The following is a 12,689-nucleotide window of genomic DNA, read 5'->3' on the forward strand; positions in this document are numbered from 1 at the left end:
GGGAACAAGCAGTGAACCTTTATTTCTTCAACACATTCTGTAACAACGCGTAATCTAACGACGCATATTTAAACGTTGTTGTTATTAGGTTAATAATAACCATTCTATAAGCTAGCTTCACAGTATAAATCTCACGCAATATAAGTAACTTAGGCCGATAAACATAATTAAATGAATATAAGTAGACAAGACAATTTTAAAGCAGCGCCATCTATGAGATTTTTCTGTAGATATGAAATGTAAAGAAGAAACGGGTAAATGAATGTTATTTTAAAAGATATAATCGTAGGTATTTTTGGTGCTGCTTAGCGTTCACGCAGACGACGTCGCGGGCAGCAGCTAGTATAATATAACATTACGTATCATAACATAATACTAATAATCTATACATATAATAAAATGGTAGGAAAGTCAAAACTATACATTGAATATTTTTTTTAAAGAATACTTGGGGTGTGATCTACAATCGATACCGAAGCCAAAATTATAGTTTTTAGAATTTTTGTCTGTTTGTCTGTATGTATGTCCGGGATAAACTCAAAAAGTACTGCATGGATTTACTTCAAATTTGGCACGAATATTATTAAGAAGTCGGGTCAACATATAGGCTACATATTATCACGCTATCACCTACGGGAAACGAGCAGTGAACCTTTATTTCTTCAACGCATTCTGTAACAACGTGTAATCTAACGACGCATATTTGAATGTTGTTGTTATTACGCTAATAACCATGTCATAAGCTAGCTTCACACTATAAATAAAGACATTCTGTAGTATATTTAGTATCAGCATTCCACCCGTGCGAAGCCGGGGCGGGTCGCTAGTAAATGATAAAGATATAATAGAAAGAAGAGAGAAGTTTACTTTGCGCAGTCGAAAACTTGGAGTTACAATTTTGTTATTCCTTCTCGTGTTTATAATGCGAATATTACTATTAGGGTGCAGATAAAATTTCTTCGTATTTTATACCGAAATTCAAGGTACGATTTTACAAAATTTATTTACATTAATTATGATATATATATCTCTACCATTTTGTTAGATAACTTGCAGCCATCTCGTAGGTTCCGTTACAGGAGTAACAGGATTCCGTTGTAGTAGAAATTTTGAAACTCCTCATTAAAAAACCGAGACAAGTAATTTTGATAGACATCACTTGATGTTAACTTTAAACTACCTAAAGAACGACTCTCTCAATTTTTATTGAGTGGCTAAAGATGAAAGATGAAAGACCATACCTTTTCTTTTAATCAATTCTGGCCGCTTATTCCCAACTTCTTTTTTAAGTCTCATCAGCTGTTGTTAGTAGAAATTCGAATTGGTGGTTTTGTTCGGCTCTATAAGCTCATAATGAATGCCCTTCCAATCCTAACGTACATTCAACATCACCTTATTGCGTGTCAACCCGGGTTTTGCGATAGTCCATGCAGATTGACCGACCTTTGATTATGATCTCTTTTGTATATTCTTATCACAGACGATCCACGTTTCGTAACGATCAAATCAATCTAATAATGGTTCGATATAATTACGTCATAAGAGAGAACCGCTATTGTGTCCATTAAGTTTCTTTCAGTGAGTTCAAGTGTCGTTTAGCCAGCCTTTTCAAAAATGAAACACGCACATCAATACACACACACACACACATACACACACACACACACACACACACACAAACACGCACGCACGCACGCACGCACGCACTCACGCACGCACGCCCGCACGTTCTCGCACACAGACAGACATGAATGAAAATAAGTAAAGAAATAATAGCTTAAAAGTTATAGCTATATAAGAGTTATGAAACCAAATAAAGAACATACTAACGTTCACGTTACTTTTCCCTCACTTTGTTTTTGTTATTAAAAATAAGTCCTACGAAAATCATGTGTTAAATGGAACGTTTTTAATAATCGCCGATCGGCCATATTTTTCTCACAACATACGTCGTGTGGCAAACGTCAAAGATAAGTTTACCCACTGTTTCATAAAATCATCCATCATCAAACAAAATACAAATTGTTTTTAATTTAGTGCCAATTAAATGCTAAAATGAATCGTACTGAAGGATTGGTACAACGTAGAAACGTTGTAAAGGATAATAATTCGGATGGAAATAGAGAAAATCATGATGTGGACGATAAGAAAAACGATAAAAATTATGATGACGGCGATTCAAAGGAAACTCGATTAACATTGATGGAAGAGGTACTATTACTAGGATTAAAAGATAAAGAAGTAAGTACTGAATGTTGAATAACTGTAAATTGAACGCTTTGTCATATTCCATGGAATACAGTTTCAATTTTGATCGGTATGGATTTTAGGGTTACACATCATTTTGGAACGACTGTATTTCGTCTGGTCTTAGAGGATGCATTCTAATCGAATTGGGCTTAAGAGGTCGTGTAGAACTGGAAAAAGCAGGAATGAGAAGAAAGGGATTGTTATCTAGAAAAGTTATTGTTAAATCAGGTAAGACATTGTATGCTTATGTACATGAAGTATTGTTATCAAAATTGTTTATAAATTTAGAAAGTTTTTGAAATATTCATACATATTAATTTGTTTAGAATTATTATTGTAGAATATTTGTATATATTATTACAGAATGTGTGCTTAATTACCATTAAAGTAATTGTTATTGTTAGAAGTGGATACTCATTTTGAAATTTGTGTATAGTTTGTATTACTATGCAACCATAATAATTTGAACTTCATGTTGTTTAAATTAAAAATACAAAATCGATTATTTGAAATGTCTATAGTAATTTGTCTGTTATTAATATGTGTTTTATATTTGTTTTATGTTGTTAACCAAGAATTAGATAATTAGTAGACTATTATTTCAAATACATTTTTTATTTTATCACCGAGATTTATTAATTTAGTATTTTATCTATCCTTTAGTATAATTCATATGAAGCTTTAACAATCTCTATGTATAATCATTGTTATTTGTGTTAATTTGAAGTTATGATAATGAAATATTTACAAAGATACTTAAGTATTTGAAATGCGAATAAAATTATTTGATACATTTTATTACATTATTTAAAATACTAAATTGTTATCATATAGGGTACACTAAAAAAGGAAGATGATATCGAAAAGTGTTAAGTTCAGACAAAGGTCAGTATTATTGCTAAAAATGGTCTTTTCCAGGCAACCTAGGGGGTAGATGAGTAGTGTCAATATAGGTGTACAAATATAAATATAAATATTTATAGTAAATTACTATCATAACATTTTTTCAGATAATCCAACTGGAGATGTGCTACTAGATGAAGCTTTGAAACACATGAAAGATACTGACCCTCCCGAGACGGTGCAGAGTTGGATAGAATATCTTAGTGGTATGGCTATTTATTAGTCAAGCCAACACAACTCATTATGAAATAAATAATTTAAGAATATTTTATAACTGTTATGTTTTTACAAGATAGATGAATCTATTTCATTTGTAATTTTTAAAGAGTAATTAAACATGTGTAAACCTGCTTTACAACATTGTTTTATACTACAGATTGCTAGGCGGCAAAGGTCTTTTCAGAAACAAAGCCACCTTTTCATGTAAATTCTATTTTTAGTATGGTATTTAATTTTTACAAGCAATAAAGTGTATGTATGCTGGAGCTATTAAATGAATATTCTAAAAGTAATTGTATCTATTTTTAGGAGAGACGTGGAATCCAATGAAATTGAAATATCAATTGAAGAATGTGCGAGAGAGATTGGCTAAAAATCTTGTTGAGAAGGGTGTGCTAACAACAGAAAAACAGAACTTCCTATTGTTTGATATGACAACTCATCCTCTTACTGATAATGTTGTTAAATGTCGCTTAGTCAAAAAGGTATGTATATTCTGTGATTATATTTATACTATTTATATTTGTATATATATTATATATTCATATTTCTATATATTTGTTACAATAGTATCAACGTCATACAAATATGTTAGTACATGTTCTTTAGAACTTGGAGTAGGAAAGTTTTAGAGCAGGGATGTTAAAGATACGGTCCCCGATCAGCCGTGATTTTTAACAACCGCATCATCATCACTTCATCCTATCGCAGTCCACTGCTGGACATAGGCCTCCACAAGTTCGCGCTAAAAATGGCGTGAACTCATGTGTTTTGCCCATAGTCACCACGCTGGGCTGGCAGGTTGGTGACCGCAGGGCGGGCTTTGTCGAATCGAAGATGCTGCTGCCCGTCTTCGGCCTGTGTATTTTTAAGCCAGCAGTTGGATGGTTATCCCACCATCGGTCGGCTTTTTAAGTTCCAAGGTGGTAGTTGAACTGTGTTATCCCTTGGTCGCCTCTTACGACACCCATGGGAAGAAAGGTGGTGGCTATATTCTTTAATGCTGTAACCACACAGCACCGTATATTATATACTATATAATTAAATAAATAAAACGTTATAATAATTCAGTACATTTTTTTTATTTGCATCTGGCCCGCCTACGCCTTCTAAATTTAATATATGGCCCTCTGCAAAATTGAGTTTGTCTTCCCTGTTTTAGAAATATCATATAAATGTGCAATAATAGTAGTCTATCATCGATAAAAAAAATATAAAAATGAAGGCAACACAAATAAATAATATCATATGTCATGTGTCATAATGTTTGTCTGTATCTCCTTTATAGAATCGTAAACTATGCATTTCATCATGTCATGGTCTTCAGCAAAGTGTTGTGCATAAGTCCACAAAAGTTTCTGGATGAGTATGACCAAAAAAAAAAATTTTTTTTTTTTTTTTTTATGTCACTAGGTCGGCAAACAAGCGTACGGCTCACCTGATGGTAAGCGATTGCCGTAGCTTATAGACGTCTGCAACACCAGAATCATTGCAAGCGCGTTGCCGACCCAATCCCCAATCCCCCCCCAGGAGCTCTGGTCACCTTACTCACCAACAGGAACACAATACTGCTTGAAAACAGTATTATTTTGCTGTGATCTTCTGTAAGGTCGAGGTACTACCCCAGTCGGGCTGCTCCAGATTTTGAGCAGGAAATTCCTGCCGTGCCCTACCTCAGTTATAAAATTAAAAAAAAAGTGTAGTAACTCGCGCAGGGTACTGCTAGTCTCCTAAATATATAAAAATCTCGTTTCACGATGTTTATTTAGGCCAATTTTCGTAACTACTAGACCGATTTAAAAAAAAATATTTGTACAGATATGTAACTTTGTCCAACTTAAAATATAGGCTATATTTTTTTTGGTTATTCAGCGTAAGTGAAACCGCGGATCACAGCTAGCTTATCTATATATTCTTCTGTCTTGACATGTTAAAAACAGATTTTAGATAATTTTGTCTTATAAATAAATAAACAGAAATTAACATACACACATGGCCATCTATTCCTATGGTAGGTAACTTAATACCCGTTTGAGATAAACGACTGGTAATTTTTTTTATTAAAATACATTATACTTATATCAATAGTTTAGATGAATTATTAAAAAATAAATACATTAGACTGGAATTGTACCCTTGAGCGAAAAGCAAGATCACTGCCAACTGTGCCAACAAACAAGTAGTTCTTATACAAAGCTATGAACAGTTTAAGCTGAGTTCAGCAACAATACACACTTTTAATCCGATTATTGTAGCTTCATGTTTACATGTCTATATATGTTTTAAGGTACTATAGCGAATCAAAAGTGCTTTTAAAACTAACTCGAATAAAGTAAATTTTGAATTTTACGCAATTATACATGCATGTACGCTGTGTAGCTACGGCAATAAAGAATATAACCACCCCCTCTTCCCGTGGGTGTCGTAAGAGGCGACTAAGGGATAACACAGTTCCACTACCACCTTGGAACATATAAAGCCGACCGATGGCGGGATAACCATCCAACTGCTGGTTTTTGAAATACACAGGCCGAAGACGGGCAGCAGCGTCTTTGGTGCGACTAAGCCAGCCCTGCGGTCATCAACCCGCCTGCCCAGCGTGGTGACTATGGGCAACCCACATGAGTTCACGCCATTTTTTTGGCGCGAACTTGTGGAGGCCTATGTCCAGCAGTAGACTGCGATAGGCTGAAGTAATTATGATGATGATTCATGCATGTTTGTCTTACTGCCAAGTTCTGCAACGTACCTGCTTTGTGAGAACTTTCGAGTGCACAACAATGAAATTGCACTTAAGTTCTATTTTTATCTTTGCTGATTATTTTTATCATTTAGTTACTTTTTACTTTTAATTGCTTAATACATAATTATAATAATTAAAATTAAACATTTGTTATTATTTTGTTTATTTTTACATACTTGAAATTATTGCAGAGATTGTTATTTAAATATTATACATATTGGTTTGGAATGATAATCTTCGTGTGTAATTTCGTAAACATGTCGCAAATTCTCAGATAGTAATCTAATAGTTAATTTTTACCGATGTTGATAATCCAATGATAAAGAAATTAAATTAGCACTCAAGTGCTACTATCTAAAAACAACTGTGTTAATATTAAATGCTATAGGAATTTCGAAATTCAAATGAAACGATGACCTCAAGCCAATTTATAAATAACTAAGGTCGCGTTAAACACGCGCGCTTCATTAAAACATCAGTTTTCTGGTTTGTTTGGAATTACAAATAATTACCATGGCCCATGACTAATTAGGAAAATTATATACTGATTAAATAATTAACATGCCATATAAGGTTTCGATTGTTTAAAAGGAATTTTGTATGTCGTATAACGATACGTTACATTTGTTCATTTAGGAATTCGTGAAAAGCTATATTTGCAACTGCAAATTAACTTATCAATGTTCTGTAATAATTTGTAACCTTGCCTTCACAGCAAAGAGAGCAAAGAAAGATGTAACAAATGTTTTATATTTTATTGATAACAAAATATCACTAGCAAACCATATATAACACGAATCGACCTTATGAATTATATAATTTACCCTAATTTGACCCGCTCCGGCTACGCACGTATGGTATATAACGAACGATCTTACGAGTAGTTACTGAAAGCGAGGAACGCGTCGCGGGATATCCGATCGTAGGATGATAGACAGATAAAGAATTTATTCCTGTGTCGGATATCCGGAAACACACAATACACAATCACAAACGCCCAGATTGCGGTAAACATCTGTTTAGCCGATACGAATATATGCCATGCGTCGAAGAATCCACAATCGCCAGCGCAACAGCCACGAGCCAGTGTTGTGACCGTTGCGCTTAAAAAAAGGAGGTGGTTCTGAATTCAAATATATTTTTGGTGTATGTTACTTCAGAACTTTTGACTGGGTGGACAAAGTTATCCCTATCTATTTATTTGACTATTTTTTCGTGTACCAACAATATAATTACTGGTCAATTATCGTAATTGAAGTCGGTTTTTTTATCATGACTATTTTAGCGTTTCCTTTTTATTATTATAAACTAGCTGTGCCGCTCGGTTTCACCCACGTTAATTTGAGAAAAAAAAACACTTAAATATAATATTATAAAGCCAAAACATAAAAATATAATATTGAAAAAATATTTTTTCAATTCGAACCAGTAGCTTATGAGATTAGCGCGCTTAAACAACCAAAAAAACTTTGAGTAGTTGTATAAATATCGATTGTGTTGAAATATATTATCATTATTTATATTGCAGGTGCAAGAAGCGGCTCTTCGGCGGTCCATCGTGGACGTGGCGCATGCGGACAAGCGGTCCCTGGCGCTGTTAATGCTGGCGCACTCGGCCGACGTGCTCGAGAACGCTTTCGCGCCGCTGTCCGACGAGGACTACGAGCTGGCCACGCGACGAGTGCGCTCCCTACTCGACCTCGACTTCGAAGCGGAGGCCATGCGGCCCGATGCCTGCGAGATCATGTGGGCCGTGTTCGCGGCTTTCACCAAATAGCATCAGATCTCCGTCTAAGCCGCGAGTGAAATTTTTAAATTTAGAATTCTATTCTATTTTTAAAAATGAATTACGCGAAATGTTTTTTAAATTAAAATTCTAAAATTCTAATTTAAAAAATTTATAGCGCGAAATTTGTTTAATTTGGAATTTTAAAATTCTAATTTTAAAAATTTATAGCGGCTTGTCCTGTGAATCGTGTGCAATGAAAAATAAACAATATACTGTATGAATTAGTTTAATTACTTGTACAGGAACTCGATTGACTTTATGTGATCAGTATTAGGTTTAGATTGACGGTCTATTGGGTATATGTTAATCCTTCGTCAGATAAAAGATGTGTAACTGGGAATTTGATAATCTACGAATAACAAGATGGATTTGATACCTAAACATTGTTTGAACGATAGCAAGTTGTGAGAAAAATGGCACAAAATGATAAAATGTAATTGTAATGACTTAGTGAGTGTTTGTTCCATTGATATTTAGCAATAACATAATTATGAGATACAACTTGGATCGTGCATATGTATTATAACTTAACTTTGAATTTGTAGGTTTATAATATTTGTCCATTTAAAATAAAATATTTTATGAATGTACTTGTAATATTTGTGTTATTCGAAAATTGTGTTTTCATTTTATTTTTGAAATACTGCACACTGCTAAAATGTGTATTGTTTTACGTATAAATTAAATTATATCAGGTTTCGTTTACAATATTGTAGAATATAAGTGGTCTGATTTTTAAAGTAACATCTTGAAACTAAATAAGTATTTAATTTTGTCCTCATTACATCGTCTTTGTGCTACTTGAAAATAATTTTGATAATAATTCAGATATATTACTATAACACTCATAGTTATATAAAACGATACAAACGGACTCATCAAAATATTTGAAATTAGTATCAAAACAGGCATTCCATAAAGATAATAATTATAAATAAATATTTATCAATGCTATTTTTACATTTCTCCTCCATAGCTTGTTTAAATTAAAACAGGTTATCTGTGAAAATAATGAATAGAAAAATACGTGCAAATAATCCAAACGAGTGCCATGATATTAAAAAAAATTATTATAAATACTATTCAGTTTCAAGTCACTTAAAAGTCATCTTTAATAATATCTTTATTTATAATCTAATACAAAAGATAGATGTCAGTTAAATGTTTAATCTAATTTTAGATAAGTACCTACGATTCATGTTTTAATATTACGAAAATAGGGTTATTGATAGAGATTGAACTATAGAAATTCTAGAATAAGTCCAGTCATTACTTGCCAATGCTATTCTATAGAAGTACTAGAAATGATATGTGTTAAAATCTAAACATTATATTCATAAAATATAAAAAATACCCTTTTTTTAAATTTGTATTGTTGATATCATTAATAGGAAAAATGATTAAGGTAAACCTAAACCATAAAATTTAAATATCAAATCTAGTAGAGAAACAGATTGATTGATTTTAATGCACTCTATGCACGCACGGTGGTTCTTGGTATGGATTAACATAAAGAGAGTACCTTAAGTTTTTTTTTGGGCACTTATTTTAATGTCGTTAATTAAAGTTTATGATTTGTTCCTTGCATTGTTTAATTTTAAAACAAAATAGGTACCTTTTAGAGACGAAACGATGTTAGAAATATCGCTTAATATATGTATTCACATCATAGATATATTTTAGTAATAAAATTGCTAATCGTTTTAATATAGACCTTCGTTTATAATCACAGTAGCTTAAGATATCATAATTACTTTATTTATTTTTTTGTAAATTAACTTTTAATTTTTTTGTGTAAAAACATTTGATGATAAATTATTATGTAATATGATGGTAGATTATATTTGTATTTTACTATTTGTCAAAGATATCATACATAGTGACTTTTAAACCTTGTTACTTTTAAATATTGAATAATATATTGTATAAATACAACGCTTTATATCATTGAGTATGCATTGATACGAAGACATGTAAATTTTGGTAATTGTTGGTAATGTCAGTGTAATTAAATGCAAAGGGATAAAAAAATAGAATAGAATTAGAGTTTTATACAAAATTATCATATATATTCAAAAGCTCCCTAAATTATTTAGATATTTTGTAACGTTTACTACAAATTATTACATAGGTATTTCCTTAAAATACGAAATACTTACGTTGATGTAATATTAATATTATTTTAATCAAATATTCTTTTTTATTGTTATACAACATTATTGTCTATTATCGGATTCCTTTTATTCAGGAATGGTTAAAAAGTTTGGTTAATTATCAATTTAGATATTATAATAAATAATAATAATAATTATTATTATAGGTTAACTTTAATTTAACTAAACTTTTAATAAAACTTTTTTGTAAGTATGTTTTCAGGGCGCAGCATTGTTTTAATTACAGCGTTGCTTCGTTGGATTCATTTTCACTTAATTTTGTAGTGTTGCTAATAATTGTATAAAGTTATCATTAAGAAATGTATTATACACTATTGAAAATTACTGAAATATACTATTCCTTAGACAAGTTTGTTTACCGTTTTCCTCGCTTTTTGACAGCTTCGATTGATGATCTTTAAAAGATAAGAGATTGGTGAAGATGTAGACTCGTGTTATATTTCAATTTCACAAGGTTAATTCACAAGATTGTTTTCAACGCGTCTAATTTATATAGTGCACAGATATTACCCAATATTTAGTAAAATGGACAGTCGTAGCATGTTGTGCTGTGATGATAAATCATCAAGTTATACTTTATTTATACGTGCGTGTATTGAGTGTATTTTTTTACATTTGAAAATAATGAGTATAATATTTTCTTTTTGTATTATGAATTTATAGAACTATACCAGGAAATTAAAATTATAAGTCAAATTTTATTTTAATTTACTCAGGATCAAAGCGAAGCATATGTTACTCAGATGAATATAAGTAACGCATTGTATACTGATTATTCGGTTAGGTTTAATGGCGTATAAGCAAGTTAGTGTTAACATTTTACATAAGAGAGTTGAAATTTAGAAAGTTCATACACAGCGTGTTATTAAACCGGCGTCATTCCGTTTAGGGCCATATAGAGATACGTGGAGACATATGTACCATATTCAAAATTATACGTGAAAGATGTGAAGCAATGTAAGTACAGCTCATTACTATGTAACTTTAAAATCGACAAATTTGAAAAAAATTGAGATAACATGGGAAATTGGCTATAAATAACTAATTTTACTGTACATGTAATGTACATTTACATTATATAGTATGTGTAATTAAACTTAGGTAACTCGGTCATTGACCCGACACTAACGTACACGATGTTAATTTTATAAATAACTAGCTGTGCCCGCGACTTCGTCCGCGTGGAATTTAACAAAAAAGTTATTGTTCAGTTCGCAGAGTTTTAAAATAAATAAATTTCTAAAATAACAGTAGCCTAAGCTTCTTCTTATTACATCAGCTATCTGTCAGTGAAAGTCCCGTCGGTCAGTCAAAATCGGTCCTACGGCTACGTTTGGTCCTTGGGCTACGATTTTTTTTCACTTTGAATTTGATATATATACATGGTTACTTGTAATATGTCACGATCCCTTTAAGGAGTTGTCAGGGGTATGGGCAATCACAGAAAAATATTTTAAAAAATCCATGTTCACCTATTTTAGATTTCTTTTTAATTTAATTATTGGCGAAAAATCCCCGAATCTATCCCTTTAAAGGGCATTAAAAAGAAATTAATTGACGAATATTCGTAAAATCTTCATAGAATGATAAACAATATTCTAAATAATAAATAATACCCCCCTCCCACCATTTGTAGGAACACACTTGGGGGTTGAACACCTATATGTACAATATAAATTATTTCTGAACCAAGTTCAAATATCTAATATTTTGTAAATATTTAGAAGTATGCATTTTAGTTTTGGTATAAAAATAAACACAGTTTTAATTATTATTATGAACTTTTATTAAAAAAAAAGTCATTTAAGTCTTAAACCTCTTTATGAATAACTAATTTTATTTTTATATATAGGTATGTGCAAGAAATTATAATACATTGGGCTCAAGCTAATTTACTAGTTCAACCAGTAATATTATTAAATTAAATACCTAACTATATTCACTAACAATAAACACAATAATTGAAGTTAATACATAATAAACAGAGACGATAAGCTAATTCGGATCAATTTCACGGAAGGTTTTTATAAAAGTAGTAAATACAATCCGATATTCCACATAGGAAATAATAACAAAATAGTATAAAACCGAAAAATTGTGAGATCTTTATTTATTTTTTCTAGAAATAGTTTCATTGAAGTTTTAAGGTTACTTTAACTGCAACAATTATATAATTTTTATAGATTTCTTTTTGTTAACAAGTATAATTATAATATTACTAATTCGCACGTTGATAATACAGACAAGTTACATCGAGTTACTCATATTCATAGTACAGATCCCATTCCTTTTACGCAGTCTCACAGCCATGTCGATTAAAAACAAACTTAAACTAACAATACTTACATTGAAGCGTATTATTTATAATGAAAATCTGACCATAGTATAACATGAAGACATTGTTTAATTAATCTAAACTTTTATCGTGATAAGGTAGTTACAGCTCGCAGTTCTCTTGTCACGCAAAACGTTCTGTCTTCAATATTACAAGGTGGGAAAGTAATTTTTTTTTTAATAACTAAGTTATAACTTAACTAATTTGACCGTAAGATTTTTTTTATATATAAAAAATAAATGCATTATGTGTCAAATTGTCGCCTTTTTTATAAAC

The 12,689-nt window shown here is 31.3% G+C and overlaps 1 protein-coding gene across 1 annotated transcript; it reads left to right on the forward strand.

Annotated features, from left to right (window-relative positions):
* The first annotated feature begins 1,938 nt into the window (after positions 1 to 1,938).
* Positions 1,939 to 7,970, forward strand: LOC123669564 (Golgi phosphoprotein 3 homolog sauron). Its single transcript, XM_045603167.1, has 5 exons — positions 1,939 to 2,241; positions 2,331 to 2,478; positions 3,261 to 3,359; positions 3,682 to 3,857; positions 7,644 to 7,970. The coding sequence occupies exons 1-5, from the start codon at positions 2,056 to 2,058 to the stop codon at positions 7,890 to 7,892; spliced, it is 858 nt and encodes a 285-aa protein (XP_045459123.1). The 5' UTR covers positions 1,939 to 2,055; the 3' UTR covers positions 7,893 to 7,970.
* Positions 7,971 to 12,689: the final 4,719 nt, after the last annotated feature.

The sequence above is a fragment of the Melitaea cinxia genome, chromosome 1 (genome assembly GCF_905220565.1).
Source record: "Melitaea cinxia chromosome 1, ilMelCinx1.1, whole genome shotgun sequence".
NCBI classification, from domain to species: Eukaryota; Metazoa; Arthropoda; class Insecta; order Lepidoptera; family Nymphalidae; genus Melitaea; species Melitaea cinxia.

What these genes read in the sequence shown, in the direction of transcription:
- LOC123669564 (XM_045603167.1), top strand. Translation starts at nt 2,056, where the DNA reads ATGAATCGTACTGAAGGATTGGTACAACGTAGAAACGTTGTAAAGGAT. An exon ending in AAAAGTTATTGTTAAATCAG is followed by an intron (nt 2,479 to 3,260) that starts GTAAGACATTGT and finishes ACATTTTTTCAG; the next exon opens with ATAATCCAACTGGAGATGTG. An exon ending in AATGTCGCTTAGTCAAAAAG is followed by an intron (nt 3,858 to 7,643) that starts GTATGTATATTC and finishes TTTATATTGCAG; the next exon opens with GTGCAAGAAGCGGCTCTTCG.